An 18,965-nucleotide genomic window follows, 5' to 3' on the forward strand; every position below is an offset into this window, starting at 1 on the left:
AAAAGGAGCTTAGTTTTTTTTTTTTGTTGTTGCCGTTCTTGTGGTGCCAAACTCGATTCGGTCACGATAGTGACGAGCTGAGCCAATTTTCTACCACACGGTCCAGCGAAACCGGGTCCAGAAAGGTCAAGGGCCAATTTTGTCCCTCCCGAGCCCGTCTCCGTTCACGTCCGCAGATCAAGGACCTCCACCACACAGCGTCTGCATACACCTACCTAAACTCTCCGTGCTTCAACCCTCCCCCCTCCACCCCATTTCTACCCAAGCACATTATATTCCATACCATACCGCATAGCCCCCCCCCTCTTTCTCACCCTCCCCATACCCCTTGTCTACGGTGGTCGGGATCACCTGTCACTTTGTAGGCGAAGCTGCATATTCAGCCTTACGCCGTATCCGAAAAGACCCTCCCCCCTTCTCACAAAACCTTCTTTCCTTCCAATCCGAACTCCTGCCCCCCCACCCCACCGAGCTTCCCTGAAAGTCGCCGAAATGGCCCTCCCCCCCAATACCCATGACTCTTACGCCCCTTACGATATTGTCACTGGGGCTCCTGTTGCAGATGCGAATGGAAGACATCTTTCTTACTCGTCTTCTTCCGATACGGGTGGTAGCAATAGCGCTACAGACGGCTACTCATCGGCGACGAGTAGCGGTTATGTCGATTACGGGCCTGCAGGATATCATCAAGGTCATGTCCAACAGCACGGGGGCATGCCCCCAGTGCAACAGCCATATGTAACCCACCATCAACAGCCATTCAGTAGCCCTCCCCAACCCCATCAGACGGGGGCAGCACCCTACGAACACACCGACATCTATGCCGCCGGAATGCCACCGCAGCTTCAACACCATCAGCAAATACAGCAACACCAGCATCATCAGATATCGCCCACATCCATGAATACGCCGATCCCCCAGGCGCTACCTTCTGATGCAGTGCCTGATCGTGGTCACAGCAATGGCGCAGCGGGTCCAGAGAACCAGCAGCAGCAGCAGCAGCTGAAGCAGCAGAATTCGGGTCAACAGTATCAACGTATCGCTCGATTCGTTGGACCTCCTCCGGTTGCCAATGCCTGCACTGAATGCAGGGCTCGTCATCTCAAATGTGACGCTGGAGTTCCATCCTGTGGACGGTGCCTCGCCGATAGGCGTGAGTGCTCGTATGTGAAGTCTCGTCGTGGATGGAAAGGATCGAGAAGACAAAAGGTGGCCGCAGCCGCAGCCGCCGCAGCCACTGAAAAGGAGAAGAATCCGCCCGACGATGGGTCGGACACAGGTGGACAGTCAAGCTCAGGTAAAGTTTCATCCCCCCCGAATGATAGGTGTTTTTTCTTTGGCTTTGGATTGTGTGGACTTGGCGCATTGAATTCTGTTATCCCCCGTCGATTGAGAGTTCTTGATTTGTTTCATTTTCCGTTATTTTTTTTTTTGGTGTTGTGGTTCTTTTTTTTTTGCTTGTTCCTGTTTTGTTTTTTCTCCCTCCCTCGGGGACTTGTTTTTCTTCGGGTACCGGGGCTCTGGGGCCCTTCAGCACGTTTCGGAGGTTACCGGGGCAAAGATGGGGGGTCCATATTAGGTTAGACGAATACCGGGCCCTCGGGGACTTAACTCAGGGAGGTGTGGTGGTCGCCGCCCAACGAACCACACCACCCGCACAAGCATGACCCATCACACACCACGCTTCCACCAACCATCCTCACACCAGAGACGAAAGGGGAGGATAGGAAAAATAAAAATCCCTGGATGAGAGGGAAGAAAAAGAAAAAGAAGGGAAAATCCTAGAACAAAATACGGAGTGCCCGGTTCTTGTGCCATTCGTTGTTCCTTCGTTCCCTAGAAAAGGTCAAGTCACGTCAAGACATTTTTCTAAGAGCCAAACGATGACGAACCTGAAACCATGTTGGTCAACGCTTATCCAGTAGCCTTGGCGCGTGTGGTTCGGCGACCATCTCCTGGTCCAAGCTTACCCATCCCGCTGGCTCAGACATTTTGGGCGGCGACTCAACACCCTTCACCAAAAACCTTTAGGCTGGTGAGGGTCCCTTCCTAGTGGGCTATCCAATTCATCCTGTCATTTGCCGTGTTTTGGTGTGTTTGGTGTGTCTGTACTCGAGTATGTGCCTGGTCGCCATGGTTTTTCTTTTCCCAGGTCCGATGTCTTCCTCCCACTCTGTATCTCCGGTCATAATATCTTGTCCTTCGTGACCCTTTGATGCTTATCCGACTGAGTTGAGACATCCCCGAGTCGCCTTGAACGAAAGAGAAACAGGACTACTGTACTGTCTGGTTTTGTTCTTAGCCTTCCCTACTTTTACGAATTACGTTCTCTCACCTTGTCATCGTCATCGGTTGTGATACCATTTCCACCACCGTTGATTGGGATCGCATGTTTCTCCTAAGGCCTTTCTTTTTGCTTTTGCTCCTATTCTTGTCTTATTTTCCATTTTTATTACATTTTACTCGTATCTTCGCTGCATCCAGTTGCCTCGACTCGGCAATCTTGGTACTGTTTTGTTGGCTTGCATTTTGGGCACGAGATCTCGTTCGGGATCTACGACTTGCTGCACTTTGATCTTGTCTTCAATCGAGGTTGCCATTTGTCCTCTGCGGTTTCGGTGGGGGAGGAAGAGGGGCCTGCGAGATTACGGGGTTCTCGTTCATTTGTTAGGTGCCCTTGTTTCACTTGACCAGCCCCGGGAACCAAGGTCCTGCCCATCGGCGAAGTTTCGAATCGACCACGGTCCACGGCGTCGGGGCCATTTTAATCCTTTGTCGGCGTCCTCGGTTCCCCCGCCTTAAGTTCGTACACGACAGCCGCCTTACAACGCACTACTCTACCACACTACCACATTACCCCCCATCCTCCAACCTTACCACGGTTATATTTAATCACGAACCTTCTTTTCTTTCTTTTTTATATATACCTTGGTGGATTTCGTTTTTTTTAGATTTTTATTTTTCATCGTTTAATTCTGTAGACTTTGATTCTTGCTGTCACAGATCATCACTCACGCATACTCTCACGATACCATTGCATTTTTCTCTTTTCTTCTCTACATAATCCAAATGGCGAAAACAATGATGGGTTGGTCGCTTCATAATTCTAACACATGGTCGAAACCTTTAGCACCTCCACCACCTTCAGCAGCGGGGGCTACATGCTCAGCGTATTCGAAGAGTGCTTCGCCTCGGGGGCATCCTTCTTCATCCCCCGTTAACCAGAAGCCGAATGGCTCTAGGGACAACCCGTTGGAGACCCTTCGAGCACACTACAACGGCAACACGTTGTTCCGCTCGCCACAGGAGCCCCAGACTATGATTCCGCTGACGGCAAACTTGATGCAATTGTACTATGCGTACTTCCACTCTGCACATCCGCTATGTCTCCCTCCTCAGTATCTTGCCAAAACCCTGCCCCAGCACTTGACTATCGTGCTGCCGGTGATGCGCTTCATTGCCTCGTTCTTTGCTAGAACGGCTCCCACAGAGACCTTCCGTGCGGAGGCTGAGGCGGCATTGTTCTCGCCCACTTCACCACCTCCGAAGAATGGGTTCACTGTGCAAGCGCTCACTTTGTTCGCCATTGGTCTTCACAGTGATAACGACCAAGAGAGGTGTGCCGAGGTTAAGGACAAGGCTATCGAGATGGCCCTCGATCTTAGAATGAACTTGAGGGAGTTTTCGGAGAGCTCCACGGATAATACTGAGGGCGGTAAGGTACTTGCCGAGTGCTGGAGGCGAACGTGGTGGGAGTTGTACTTTCTCGATGGGCTCCTTGCTGGGTTCCATCAGAAAGACCACTTCAAGCTTTGGAGTGTGCCTTGCACAGTTCCTTTGCCGTGCGAAGAGCTTGACTACGGCCGCGGGGTATGTACCGCTCTGTTTTATGATGGTATCAAAATAGGAGACTGACGAGCTGTAGGTAATCCCGGAACCACACTCCCTCAATCAATTCGACGACCGCTACTTTGCCGCTGGGCAAACTGCCTTCAGCTCCTTCGCTTATCGCATCGATGCTGTCCGCATCCTCGGCCAGGTCCTTGCCGTGGGACAAAACAGCAACCCTGAAGACCAGATGGCTGACGCAGCCGATACATCGCTCGTAAACTGGGGCCTCCACCTCCCGGACTGTAAAAAGGAACTCGTCGGAAAGGACCGCCGTGTAGATGAGATGCTCTTCCAGGCACACATGGTGATCAACGCGTCAACGATCTACCTTCACAGACCAAAGTCCTCCTTGGCCTCCTCCCTAGTGCCAGACGACACGAGCTGCACCCCGGAGTCCAAGTACTCCACTGCTACGAAGCCCATCGCTCTGCACACGGCAAAGGCGATTCAGGCCGCTAACACCATCTCGAAGCTCATCACCCTTCCGTGCCCTCTCATTAAGCACACCCCCTTCTTCACCTGCGTTATTACCCTCGCCGCGATCGTGCACTTGTCCGCTTGCTCTTGGCTCCTCCACGGCGACGAGGGCTTCCTTGCAAAGGAGCGGATCCGCCTCGGCGTCGGTGCTTTGAAGACACTAGAGGAAGTGTGGAACGTCGCTGGATGCGTGCTCATGCAGGTCAAAGGCGTCGCCAGAGAGGTCTTTTCTCTCCAGGTACCCGAGGGCGAGCAGTTCACGGGGATTATCACCGAGGAGGAAGTGTACAAGTACATTGAAGAGGAGAGAACGCTGGAGATTGTTGGTGGGGATGCGGATTACCATGGCTTGCCATCCTTGGATTGGAACGGGCAGATGTAGCCCACCCCGCAAGAGGAAAAGGTCTGATTGCGCTTTGTTGGAAATGGTTTGGGGCGTTCGATATTTTCATATATATATTCGTTCATGTATTGTGTGATTGTTGTGCTTTTTTCTTTTTCTTTTTATTGCCCATTCATTTGACTTTCGTTTGTTTAATTTGTTAGTTTGTTTGCTTGTTTGACAACGTGGGATCATGAGTTTCCTCTTTTCTTAGTCGGTTTAGTCTAGCCTAGCCTTGTTTGGTTAGAGTACGCGCAGTTCCGTTTAGTTCTAGTCGTTGAGTTTTGGACTGGAATTGAAGTTTTTTTTTTTTTTCCTTTACAATCCATCTTACTCGAGTATTTTACTCGTGCCTATCGGAATATATGGTTGTTACCGTATCCAGGTTTACGGATTGAGAATGAATACTGGACTTATGAATAGTAATCGCCATAGTGCCTGCTTTTACGGCCTAGGAAGTTGAATGCAGGAGTCGCTAAGTATTTCTTGTTTGGGGGGTTGGTGGGGGTTGGTGCATTGAGTGTCACTCGTGAGTCGGGATGTGATGTGGGGGGTGTATCATAGAACACATACTGTTATGATTGTTGGTGTTCCTAGATCTCTGGACGTGGAATCGTGCCGCACCGTATCTTGAGCATTGTATTCATGAGTGATGTCTCCTGACGATTACGACCACTAGCTCCTATAAATCAGTGCTACTCTGGTCTATATGTATCATTACACCTACACACAATGTCACCCGAATACCGATACTGGACAGATTGTAACATCTACATTTTCCCAATTTCCACCCTACGGTAGATTCACACACGCCCACGGAACTCCAATCACTACAGGAGACAAAAAGTCTTGGTGAAACAGGGGCTCTCTCCTCGCGTCTTGAACGGGCCCCTCTCCCCTACTTGCGCCACAAATCGCGTAATACCCCCCCCCCATAGCATAGTATCGTACGAGTACTTTACGAGCACTCGCAGTAGCACCGCAATCTCCGGTGTTGGGAAATTTCATTTGACCGAGACTTTTCTTTGTCCACTGATTGCATTGTACCAAGGTGGGATGAATTGTGGTGCTCGGCGACTATTTTGCGGCACGAATCGTGTTTCCTTGGTTGGCTGGTGGGTTGGTGGTATCATACCTGTTATTGCAGTGGCTTGCCTACTTACATACCCGGAATACCCGTGCAAGGGATATAAATGCGGAGTTCCTCTCCTGTCTGGCGGGCACATGGCATTGGGGTACTGTACAGTACGTGTCTGCTAGGGCCCTCTCTCAGAACCTTCCACACTTGACGGGTACGTCAATGATCGAGACGGAGCAGAGTTCCAAAGCTGCACCTTCTGTAACTTCAAGGTCTCTGGCGGACCACTTATCTCTTGCATCCATGGCGCTTCGGGAGTATCTTACTAGTATACTATTAGATCACGAACAATCACTCCGTCCACGGGACCTGTTTGCCCGGGCAGGATAGGGGAGAAATGTGGAAAAAGATACATGGAGTGTAGAGAATGGGAGCTGTAGTAAAGTCTACCGGTTTTTGTGAACTTTTATCCCCGGGACTCGAGCTTTTGTGTCGCTGAGAGTGATGAATGGCGGATCCGCATGGTGTGAAAGGACAGACGGAGCACAGTACGCTAAGAAGGAGTCGTGACATCCGAGTTTTAAAACCGAGGACAGTTCCCTGGACTGGATTATCGTAGGTTGGGAATATTGCATCGTGGTACCCCCCCTTTACGTTGTGGTTTATTTATCAAAGGACTGGCACCTGGGAGCTTTGGGCCTTACATGCGCAACCAGCGCGACCTACTTCCAAAAGCTTTCCTGAGCAGCATTTCGTAACAGATGAGTTATCCTTGTTGTGATAATTTCTCTGAGCACCCAGAGATCTTGTTGGTAATCGGTGGTGAATGTCTTGACCACCACGCCCCAACTCTCTAGCCAAAATACCCCATCGGAAACCGTATTTCTTTTAACGTATTTATTTATCCCCCGCAAGACAATTCTCCCGAACTGTGAATTCTAGTTATTCCTTACGATATTCCGGTCCATTTTGTCCATTTTTGATCTCCCAAGCCTTGCTAACATGGGAGTTAGGACAAGGACACTTGATCCCAGGACCTTCGACAATCAGTGGTATTTCCCTAGCGCGGAGGGTACTTTCTAAGACTTTTCTGTAAGGCTGTTGCCTACTGAGTGTGATGCCCTCGGCATCCCTAGAGAGTATCATACTAATTTATGCATATCGTGTGCGTGGCGATACAGTGCATGTTCAGGGGTTTTATATTTGTCCACAAAGTGTGGAGAAATATAAAACCCCTGAACAAAGAGAGCTGACTAACTGGTGACTGCCTTAAGAAGTATATAGTGGTGGGTTGAGTTCACACAGGGGTTTTACGGTATCATAGCTGTGACAGTTACTCTCTTACTCTGACTATATCATCTAATCAGAGCCAAGCTAACATTGATTGAGGGCTTATATAAATACGCTTGGACACATATCTTATCATAAACCTTTCTAATAGTACTAGTACTGTTTAACGAAACCAAATATTCAGAGTTTGTATGAGGGGTTCCTTAATTAACTGTGTTATGATTATCAGAAAAGGATACTTGTTATGATTCTAAATCTATAGTGTTGAAAACATGTGTATTTTCAATCAGGAGGAAAAATGGTTGAGACAAAGCACATTTTTTTTATAACCAGAAGTGAACTTGCTTGACTCCTTTATAATATTGTATATGTATTTGCAATGATGATTAAGTGAGTAAAGGAGGAAGTAGTGAGAAAAGTAAATAATATTATATTAGAACATGACTTCCATTATCAGACATATTTTACATCTTAGATTTTCAAATCAGTACCATATTACTACTTGCTATTTTCTGAAAATAAACAATCAGGATAAATGTAGCTGTTGTAAAGTAAATCTATGTTATAGAAAATAACATAGATTTACAGTACTGTGGCTTCTCTTTTGAGATTTATATTATTATGCAATCATTACAGATTACCAAATGGTAATGTATGAAAGCAAGTGGCTTTCTCCTATCTATACTAGAATATGTCCTTCCACCTGCTTACCTGTATTTTTCCTTCCTACCAGTACTTTGTTGTATAAAATGTCAGTTGTAGTATTATATGGTGTTGGTAGAGTAATGTATGTGGTATTGTATGTGGTATTGTGCAGTATTGTAAATGAGAAATGAAAGAGTGAAAGAAGTTGATGGGAAAAGAAGAGAAGGAGGGGGGGGTGATGGACCCCTTTATATAAACCTCCCTCAGAAATGCCAAGCCAGGTATCATATATTATAGATATGTCCCGAGACCGCACTATATATAAACCCTACCCTCACCTAACTCGTTTACTATCGATTTCGGAATTCTTTTCCCAATGGTTTCCCGCGCTTTTTTTTTTTTTTTTTCTTCTTCTTCACTCAACATATAACTTCTGTGAACTAACCTCCTGCTACAGAGAAAGAGGGAGAAAGAAGAAAAGTTGAGAAAGTCAAACTAATTGAACTGATGTTTTTAAACCTACTTGCGCTCGAACATTAAGATCTGAGGTTGATATTAGAAGCCTTTTTCATGCTCCCCGGCTAAAAGTGCCTGGTAGGTTCACTTGATAGTATCGTATCGTATGATAACTTATCATATCATACCACCAACTTCCTATTCGAACCCTACGTGTGCTCGAGTGAGCTTTCATGACTTATCACATAACTTTTGACCACATACGGTAGTACGAGTGCATACTCGGGTGCCGATCATAGCAGAGCAGGGCATGCAACGGGATGATAAACGAAGGTGCACCCACCTAGCAACCACACAGCACATCTATTCTTGAAGGTGGTTGAGTGTTCCAGATAGTTTTTGAGTGTGGGCTGGTGGTGATTATCAGGACTAGCATTTCCCTCGCGATGACGGCTGGAGCTGTGGATAACAAGAGGGTCATCGTCCCCGAAGCGCAGGGGTGCTTAAATGTGGGATGGTGTTGGGGAGGGGGTGGATTCGGGGCGTCTTAGTACCTGCGATTACGCAAGGGTGGGTTCTTACATCCTGAGCCTTGGTTTCTGGTCGTTCATATTGAAGGTCTGACCTCATGCTCCTCTCATGGGGCCTTATCCGCGATGTATGCTATAGTCGTAAGAGAGTGGTGGGATCACGGGGGTCCACATCATCTCACGAGCCCCCATAAAACGCCGTCATGCGCCACATCATAGAGAACCACACCACACAAAAACCTATGTTTCGTTCAACAACACTACCACCCTTCACCTAACCGGCCTTTCCGTTCCATTCAACCCAATACATATCCACTCACTCGCGCTCCCAACCAACTAGAATAAAAACAAAAAGAACTACAGAACTCACCGGGGCATCTCATCTCAAATGAACGCAAGAATGGAATCATACAGTAAACATAGAGGGAAAAGGAGAGAAAAGGAGAAAGACTCATGCAAAGCAAAGTCGGCTGATTTTGCTGCACGCCGCTGCCGCCACCCCAACAACAGAGACCGCTAAAGAAAGGTTGATGAGAGAACAAAATCGCAAACAAAAGGAAATTCCGCAAGCTAATGAGAGACCTTTGATATGGGCAAAAAGGCAAAAGACAAAAAAACACCTTCCTTTCATTTCTTAGTCAAGACGTTCGGTCGTAATCCGTTTATGCGTTCGAAACAAGTGAATTCACCGCCTGTGACAAATTAGCAATATTCTGATGGACGGCTGCGGGGGCCCTACCCGATCGAGGTTGTATCCGTGCTTTTCGAGCGCCTTTACCGAACTCTCTCTGTTAAATCCCATTCCGGTTAACTTGGTAACTTTTTCTTCCTCCCCAAGCTGGCCGCCGTCCCCACCACCGCCGAGAGCGACGCCACCAGCCTCGACATCGGGGCCCGTACCACTCTGTTGCCTTGCATCCCCAGACGCTTCACCTCCCACATTGCCGTTCGTCTGTGTTCTCGGGGGCTGGCCCTGAGCCGGCTCCTTTGTATCCAGGTCGGCAAATATCGCATCCCAATCCTGTGAACTCGCCGTTTTCACCTCTTGTTGTTGCTGTTGCCCAGCAGGTGAGTCAATGTTGAAGTCAAAGTCGGTAAATCCGTCGTCCGTAACCGCAGTTCCAGGTGCTACATTACCCCTAGGCGACGCTACATCAAACACTGGATCAAAATCACCGAATGCCGAGTTAGTTCCAAAGTCGTTTTCGTCAGCCTTATCATCGGCTTCCTTAGCTTCTGCAAGATCTCCAAACTCCTTATCAAAGTCGTCCCCGAAAGCAGTCTTTGCTGGCACAGGCGGGTTTCCAGCAGGCGCGGGACTCTTGGAAGCTATTGGAGGTGAAGAGAACATGCTATTATTTTGAGCACTGGGTGGGAGATTCTTGTTGGTTGATGAAGGAGAAGAGAATAGAGAACTGCCCTGGCCAAATACATCGGCATTTGAATTTCCTGTAACAGCTGGTGGTTGATTTAAGGCTGAAAAACTAATAGCGTTACTACCGCCACCAGGAGTGCTCCCCTCGTGTTTCATTGCATCGGATCTTGAAGGCAAAAGTCCGCTGTATTCAGCCGGAAAGTTTCCCTTCTCCATTCCTCCCATAGGCTTTGATCCTGGAATGTAAGAAGGAGGTGACTGCTGAGCCGATATTGGAGGTGGTGGTGCATTTCCAGGTCCAGTTGGTGCAGGACTGGTGGTTGGAGGAGGCGCTGTAGTGGCTGGTTGTGAGTGGCTGGGTGGGGGATTGGGGTTGAAATTGTCCTCAAACCCCTTCTCATTGTCACTGTCGCTATCCTCATCACGACCAACTTCCACGATGGGTGGGAACTCCTTGTTAAACTGGACGGAGCTTATCCCAGAACCGCCAGTGTGTTGTCGCTCTTGGGTCCTGAGATTCTTGAATGCATCATCAATGCCGGAACCTCCAGTGTGTTGCTTTTCCTGACTTCTAAGGTTCTTGAAGGCTTCATCAAAATCCTTGTTGCGGTCTTCCTTAGCGCCAGAGTTGTACATCGGCTGGAAATCAGATCTACTCATCTGACTGGTCCTGCTCCGGTTGCTTTTGACACTCTCACCGGTTGGATTCGGTTTGATGGGTGAGGGGAAAGCTCCCGGAATGGTCCCACTTGTTCCATATCCTGATCCAAAAGAATCCCACTGTTTCCCCGGTTGGCTCTGCTCGTCCCCCCCGGTTGTGTTTCCGGTGGTATTGCGCTCAACAGGGGCACCAAATGGAGATCTATCATCAATTTTCCTGGATGGGAAGGGGGCCTTGGCAGAAGACTCTGTACCGGTATCGCTTCGGACGCTCATGCTGCTTCTTCTGTCATCTGGCTTGACGAACGAGTCTCTCTCTTTTGCCGGGGTTTCGCTAATGGAGCTACTGGCCCAGTTGGTTGGTGTATCAGGTCGAGGGAATTCGTGGTCGCCCTGGTTACTAACCGATGGGTTGACTTGCACAGATGAAGTGACCGAGTCGGCACGGCTAACGGGCACGGGCAAAAACGGTGCCATATGGGATGCAGCCCCAGGAGGCGCAGCGTCCGTCTGAGGGGAGTTGTGGTAGGACGTCGGCGGAGATGTAGGAGGTGTTGAGTGCGGGGGCCCTTCAGAGGCCGATGGCACGGATGGCCCAGCGCTGCCCTCGGTCGTGGATCTCTGGGAAAAGCCGGTAGAAGTGGGGTTAAGAGAGGGCGTTGCGGAAAAAGAGGGGCCGAACACATCCTCCAAAGTTGTAGCATGCGCCGGTGGGTTGTTGCCAGGAGCAAATGGTGATGGCGGGAATGCAGATTCGGGAGCGGCAGGCGGCCTTCGGTGGAAAGGGTTGTTATTGAGGCTAGCTTGAGAAGGTGTGGGGCTGCTAGGAGGAGGAGGACTGGCAACATTTGACCTTGAGTCATCAATCTCACTCTTTAATCGTTCACGCTCAATTTCACCAGTGGAGACCTGTTTCTTGTTGATAGCAACCATTCCTCTCTGTTGCCTAGCTTGAGGTTGCAGCTTCTCAAGCTCTTGACGCAGATTAAGGTTTTCCTGGTTGATCATCCTCATGCGCTGGTTCAAGTTCTCATTTTCCCGTCTGTCAGACTCGAGGGCCGAGGATATCTCCTGCTTTCTAGACTGAAGCTCCGTGTACGATTGCTCAACAGTACGATATTCGCCCCTCAGAGTCATCATCTCGTTCTTTGAATTAGCCAACTGATCTTCTGCCTGCTTCAACTGTTCTGCCTCGCGTTCGTAAGCAGCCCTAAGTAATGTCAACTGTCCCTCAATGTGATGCTTCTGAGAGCTCAATGTGGTTAACTCTTGTTCCGCCGAAGACTTCTTGATCTTGAGCTCTTGAGTCTGCTTGGTTAGAGTACCAATTTGATTTGACAAATTGGCCAATTCCGTAGTCTCGTTAGAGAACTTTTTAGTGATTTCGGGATCAGCATCACCAAGCAGATCTTCCACCATTGATTGTGTCTGACGAGTCGCCGGTGGCGCAGAGTGATTTGATCCCCCAGTTCCCGAAGGAGAAATCATCGACTGCCCAAAGTTTGAGGATGGCACGAAGGCACGGCTTGGCCCGAAGAAATTTGGGGGCCCTTGCGGTACTGGCAACTTGGGCTCAGGGACAGGACCCGAGGCATTTGGCGAAATTGTCGGCCTGTTTGGCACTCCAAAGACATCTGTATCAAAAGGACTAAGTGGGCTCTGGTTCTGAGAAGATGGGGGCGCCGAGCTTGTTTGTGGGGCCGAAGACGAAAAATCCAATTCAAACAAGTCTTGTGAGGCCGGCTTGGGGGGTGGCGGGGGAGCAGGTGGGGGGGGGGACTCAAACGTAGCTGCATGCACGTTAGCGAGTGGTCAACGATAAATGAAGGAAATGTGAATTATACATGGACCTGAGAACTGCCCTGGCGCACGCATGCTAGGAGGAATTAGATTCGGAGGAAGGACCTCTGGCAGAGGACCGCTGCCATCGGGAAAGTTGCGCTGCTCCCGAATTAGATGCATAGCGATGGCAAACTCCTCGCGACTCAAGCGCCCGGACCCATTAGTATCAGCAAGATCCCAAATGCCGGCAAGAACATCCTCCGGAAGCCTAGAGTTTGAGAAAAACGGCACCGCCTCCTCACCTAGTACTCGGATTAGAGATGCGTATCGGTGAATGACTTGAGCACGGTACTTACCAGTAATGTATCCCTTGTTCTGCTTATCGACTGTCAAGAAGACCGAGTCAAATCGCTCCTTATCGGCAGGCGTGATGACCCATTCCCCAGCAGCTTCCAGTTGGCCAGGTTGTGTCACAGGGGGGGTGAATGTCCGGGGCGATTGCGCGCGACCTTGTTGCAAAGGTCCACTATACTGTTGGGGAATTGGAGGAACGGGAGGCATAGGTGGGGGTGGAATGCCCCTTCCTGCTGGCCTTCGATCGCCATTCCTTGTGGGACCACGCCCTGCAGCAGCCTCATAGAGTCCAGGGGGTAGAATCTGGGGTAATACAGGGAGAGTGCCATTCTTTGAACACGTGATAAGGTGCATGGCTACTACGAACTCTGCAGGACCTAAAGCACCGCGATGCTGCCGATCCGCAAGGTTCCATATTATACCCAAGGTCTGATTCGGAAGCTTAGCACGCTGAAATATCCCCTTTGCAATATCGCCTGGTTACAAAACGGTGAGCCCCGAACAGCCAAAGTAGACAATAGTTGGATCAATTCATTACCTGGTAGGCAGCCATCGATAGCCCCAGATCGTTCAAACAACCCCGTAAACTTTTCCACGTCCTGAGGTGTGAGTGGCGGTACTCGGATCATCCCGGGGCCCGGGATTGCCGGCTGGGAAACAGGCGGCGGTGGTGGGGGAGGAGATGATGTAGTGGGAGGAGGAAGTAACGGGGTATTGAAGCCCTCAAATCTAGGAAGCGGGCCAGCTAAAGTAGTCGATTATAACAAGTCAATATATGGAACCCAGTTACGACTGCCTCGGCGAAAATAGGAACTCCTCACGATTCTGTGCCAATTCGGGTCGAGGGTGCTGCCCATTCTGTGCGTACCCGATCAATCTCAGCGCGACACTGAATCCAACCTTTGTGAGCAGCCCTCGATTATCGGTATCCGCAATGCCCCAAATCTAAGGGCATATCAGTACAAAAGCTCGAATACGAGGCCGTGGGGAGGGAGGAGAATTAACAAACCTCTCCCAAAATCCTCGGATTAAGTCCGGACTTTTCAAAAAACTTTACAGCGAGCTCTCCCGTTACAACACCAAGTTTGTCGCTATCAGCGGCCTGGAAAAGTTGCCCGAAGGCCTTCTTCTCCTCTGGTGTAAGCACAAGACTGTGGGGGCCCGATGCTATTGGTCCGAATCAGTCACAGAACTTGAACAAGAGCACAAAGATATTTATTTGCAAGATCATTTACCGGACTCTGATGTGCTATCCCTCTCACTCATGTTTTGAGGTATGTTTAGATAACGATGGTGGATGAATAGTTGATAGAGGAGCTATGGGGGAGAGGTTGTGATGGAAAATAGAGATGAGAAGGCGACGGATGGGACGCGCAATCAGATGTATTGATGGTGGGGTATTATTATTAGGTGGGGAATTAGGAGAGGGAAGGATGGGGGGGGCGGGCGAAAGGCAAGGGCAAAGAGGAACAGCAAAGCAAACAGGGAAATATCGAAAATACAAAATGTCGATGAATCGAGAGAGAGAGAGAGGAAGTTAGAAGGACGAACGGTGGGGTTGTGGGAAGACTTGGAAGCTTTCAAGGGGGAACGGGCTGGAGTTTGTGGGCGAGATTTGTGGTTGCAGAGAGAACCAACTGCCTCAGAGGGACTACGAAAACCGACGACGATGATGATGATGGATTGGAGTGAATGAATATGAATGACTACCTCTCGACTATGGATAGTATGTGTTGGAGGGCGGCGGCTGGAGATTGAATGTGGGCGTGCGTGCAGCGCAGCACAAACATACAGTAGCACACAACTGGGCAAGTCTGAGGGGAGAGGGGGAAGGATTGGTCGCTAGCAGCAACCGAGAGCATCAAAATTCAATGGCTGCGAGAGGTGTGGAGAAAGAGGGAGAAGGTAACTTCGCACCACTCAATTGGCTTCTCAAAACCGTTCAGCTGGCCATCCTGACCTTTTTTTTTTTTAAAGCCGCCACTCACCCAGTCCCTCCGAGCTGCGAGAAGTAAGGTAGACTATCGCCCTTCCACCACACTCAGTTTTGCACACCGGTACTCGAGGAGTCCATTCGAGCGAGCGAGGCCTGTCATCCCAGTGGACACAACGAATCCGCAGAAAACACTCGCTCGTGGTTATGGGGAAACACGTGCCACACACCCCCGCCTCTCCATCTTTACTGGGCTGGGCACCGCGCCCGAGTAGTCCAGCACAACCATGCTTCTGGATTCTAGCCTCCTCCATAATAATTTGCTCCCGGTGTGGCATAACTCAATGATCGATGTTTTCAAGGAATTTCCCTTTTCCCTAATGGAGCACTAAGAGCGAATTTATACGAGAATAGGGATAGCACCGTAACTGTGGTTCCAGCATGAGACTCAACTCACATACGCACGTTGCATCCATCCACCCTACCAGTTCGTGAAGGGATGGAAAATCACGGACCAGGATAACCCAAGTCATCCATCAGAAATCGGCGATATTTACTTGAAATAAATCTCTCCCCATTAGTGCTAACAATGACAGTCCTTCCTTGTACTCGTACAGCACACAAATATTCGATTGAGCGAAAGCTTGTGAACTCAGCCGGCACCAAAAGAAAAAGATGATACAGATAGCCATGCTATGAACACAGCACAAAAATTCGGTGCAACATTCACAATCCCTAATGAGAACCTCCTTCCGCTGCCTCTGTCCCGTCCGTCTCCACCACTCCCTTCATTGCTTCATTTTCATCTTCCACTGCGCTGGTGGGCTGGGCAGGCTGGGGTTCCTCCACTTCCGCCTCCATCTCTTTGGTCGTCTTTCTCTTCTTTCGCGGGGAAGCCCCGGCCTTCTTCTCCTTGGGCGGTTTCTTCCCTTTGGGTACTTTATCCTCCTTAGAAGCCTTTTCACCCGGTGCCGAAGACTTTGCTGCCGCGCCCACTGGATTCGCATTACTCAAGCGAACCCACCTCTTCGATCTGAGGAATAGGTGTTAGCAGCTATTCTCCGGATTCGGGAGGCGAGCGCATACGCGGCCTGTGTGTTGAGAATGCCTCTTTCCTCACATACGGCTTTCCAATTTGTCTATCGCGCGTCAGCATCAGCCGCATGCCATGGGCATGAGGGAAGCGAAGGGAAGGATGTATACTTTACCGTCTCCGGTGTTCCGAACACATGATATGAGAAAGAGGACTTTTTCTTCTTCTGAGGTAGGCGGCATCGGTGCGGACGTGAGGGGGGGACTGGGGTGATCGCGGGTGTATTTGTGGCGAGAGGTAGGTCTGTCCCTTTGGATATGAGGACTCTTGTCGGTGCGATATATACCACATTAAGGGATCAACGAAGCCGCCCAACAATTTTGTGCCAGTCCCTTTATGGGCGTGCGCGTCATCGCATTTAGTTGTCTTTAATCGCTAGTCCACTGCCGGTATATCCCCATACCAGCTATTGTCGCCCCTCTCGACTAGAATTGAGCATTGGCGGAGGATTTCTACCAGCGGTCCTCCAGAGCTATGGTACCAGGCGCTCGCGCCCATATGTGAGCTCTATCACAGCTCCACCCCATCCATTGTCGTATAATGGAGCAGTGTACGGTACGAGTTCCAGTGCCTGTACAAACGGCCACTCCCTAGAGCAACCATGGATCACTTTTCGATATCAGGTGACGAGCCGAACCTTGCACAGCAGACTACCGGTACGAGTATTCTTGTTGGGGCCGCCGTACCTGTGCATAGTACTCGTACACCTGCTGGGACACTCGGAACAGTGCTTCCTCGAATCGCCATTTGATATCGTTATACATCCGCTACGCCCGGGTTTAACGCACGATAGGGGCACGGGCGCCATTCAATACCAGAAGCCCAGGTTACATGTACTGTACATTACGGGTACAAGCTATCGCAGGAAACCACGTACGGCACCGTACAGTATCCGACTTGTACCTTCCAAGGCGCAGGGTCTACATGGAGTGGAAACCAACCCTAAGATAAGAGCCTCAGGGAACAACTCTCGACCCCACCATCTCGCACGGGGTGTCCCGGAGTCTGAGCGTGTTGTATCCTGTGACGTATGCTGCCTTTTGGGTGGGACATGGTGATGTATCAAAACTCGAGCACAAATAATCTTTGACCATCACAGCCTCTGTACAATCGGATATCACAGCCCCGCCCCTTCCATGTCTGACGATCGCATACCCCTTAAAACCTACTAATATATTGTGTGTGCGAGCCAAATAACGAGAAACAAAACAAAAAAATTATTCACCAGAAACCCTTGAAAAGAATACTAAGATACAAGCGCCAGGGATAGATAATGTTTTCGCACAGTTAATTTAGGTTAACCCGCCAAATAATCCCTGTCCTGTACGAAAACACCTCCCCTCGCACTTGTATAGCCGGAAGCATTATCAAACACGAAAGCAGAGAACACTCCTCCCCATAGTCTGCCACTCACTACTTCCAAACCCACCTCTCATCATCCACCGGCTCATCCTTGATCACCACAACCCCCTTCTCAACCGCCTTCTCCGGCAGCGCCCTCTCTACAACCACCAGCGGTGTCGGCAACCCACCCAAAACCCCAAAACAACCATCAAACCTCGTTCCTTCAAACCCATTCCTAGTACTAGTGCTGGCACAGCAATATTCCGCCCCCCGAAACCCACTGAACCCTCCTCCCCCCCCCTCCTCCCCGCTCTTCCTCCTCCTATCATTCCTCCCGGCACCACCATCATCCTCCCCATCTGACTCGCTCTTGATGAATATCGCTTCTTCAGTATCACCCTCTAGCTTAATCACCCTGCTGCCATCCCCCTCGATACGTTCCTGCTTAATCTCACACCCCGCAGCATCGCTCCCGCCGCCGCTATCTTCATCTTCATCTTCATCTCCATCCTCCCCATCATCATCATCATCAGAGTAAATAACCTTCCTTTTATGAAGTCTCGGTTTCCTTCTGATGGAACCCCGGGCACTGGAGTTGCCGTTTCTGGGAGAGGAAGCGCCGAGATCTAACCCGCGGCGGAAACGGTAGTAACTGTCTGCGGCGCTACGCACGTTCTTGTACCCGAGCTTGTCGGCGAGTTTTTGAAAGTCCACCTGTCTGTCTTGTTAGCTGAGAGGAGAAAGGATGGGGGGGAGCTGGGTAAGGGGAGAGAGAGAAGAGGGAGGGAAGACTTTGACTTGGCCGACTTGACAGTCAAGGATCGCGAGGAGGAATTGGACTTTTCTGTCGCTCTTGAAGTACATTTTTGTAGAATTGGTGTGGTTGGGTGTGCTTGATAGTTGGTTAATTAATTAGACACAAAATCCAAAATCGAAAATTATGATAGAAAGGATGGAAATACAGTACATACCCCAAAATTCTCACCACCATTCACCCATCCAAACTACTCACATCCAAGCAATAGACAGGGCACACAACCACCTATATATACCCCACCATACCCAACCAAAATGCACTTGTCCACCTGCACCCACCCACCCCACACCCTGCACAATGACCCTGCACTACAGTCTCAGACAGGACATAACAAGAGTATGCAAGTTGGGAAACAAACATATGTAGAAGACTTCCTTTGTCTGACATTTTCTGCTGCGGGGTTTGTGTGGAGAGTTGTATAGCAAGAGCGCAAGGGGAGGTGCTAGGAGGAGGAGGAGTGTGCACTGTGGATTGGAGGGTACAGTGGGGTGTGTGTTGGGGTCTAGGTGGCGAGCAGGGAGGGAGGAGGTTGAATGGGGTGGGAGGTAGGGCAGGGAAGGAGGGGGTGCTGTAGAGGGGAGGTATGGCATGGTGTTTGGGTCTGATCTAAGCAGGCTGGTACTACTCATGGTATGTAGGATATGATATCTTGAATCTGTTGTAGTGATATTTGGCATCACGAATTGTTACCATTTATGTCGTCAGGACCAGCCAAGTTGAAAAGCAGAAGACAATATCGGTTGACGGTCCGAGAAAGTAGAAAGCGATAATATCAAAGAAGGGCTATCTAAGTAAAGCAAACAGTCACTACGAATCCACACCCTGGAAACGATTCGACCGGGTTTAGAATTTCGTGGG

The 18,965-nt window shown here is 49.7% G+C and overlaps 2 protein-coding genes; one reads left to right on the forward strand and one right to left on the reverse strand.

Moving 5' to 3' along the window:
* The first annotated feature begins 239 nt into the window (after nt 1–239).
* GSTUM_00009306001 (uncharacterized protein) lies at nt 240–5,087 on the forward strand. XM_002840615.2 has 3 exons: nt 240–1,297; nt 3,131–3,870; nt 3,926–5,087. The coding sequence occupies exons 1-3, from the start codon at nt 493–495 to the stop codon at nt 4,748–4,750; spliced, it is 2,370 nt and encodes a 789-aa protein (XP_002840661.1). The 5' UTR covers nt 240–492; the 3' UTR covers nt 4,751–5,087.
* A 3,890-nt stretch (nt 5,088–8,977) lies between these two features.
* On the reverse strand, nt 8,978–14,186 carry GSTUM_00009307001 (uncharacterized protein; the record flags this gene model as incomplete). XM_002840616.2 has 10 exons in its annotated part: nt 8,978–9,441; nt 9,489–9,537; nt 9,650–9,708; nt 9,779–12,514; nt 12,629–12,868; nt 12,923–13,396; nt 13,459–13,665; nt 13,742–13,865; nt 13,930–14,087; nt 14,156–14,186. The coding sequence occupies 10 exons, from the start codon at nt 14,184–14,186 to the stop codon at nt 9,377–9,379; spliced, it is 4,143 nt and encodes a 1,380-aa protein (XP_002840662.1). The 3' UTR covers nt 8,978–9,376.
* Nucleotides 14,187–18,965: the final 4,779 nt, after the last annotated feature.

Source organism: Tuber melanosporum, assembly GCF_000151645.1.
Source record: "Tuber melanosporum whole genome shotgun sequence assembly, scaffold_55, strain Mel28".
NCBI classification, from domain to species: domain Eukaryota; kingdom Fungi; phylum Ascomycota; class Pezizomycetes; order Pezizales; family Tuberaceae; genus Tuber; species Tuber melanosporum.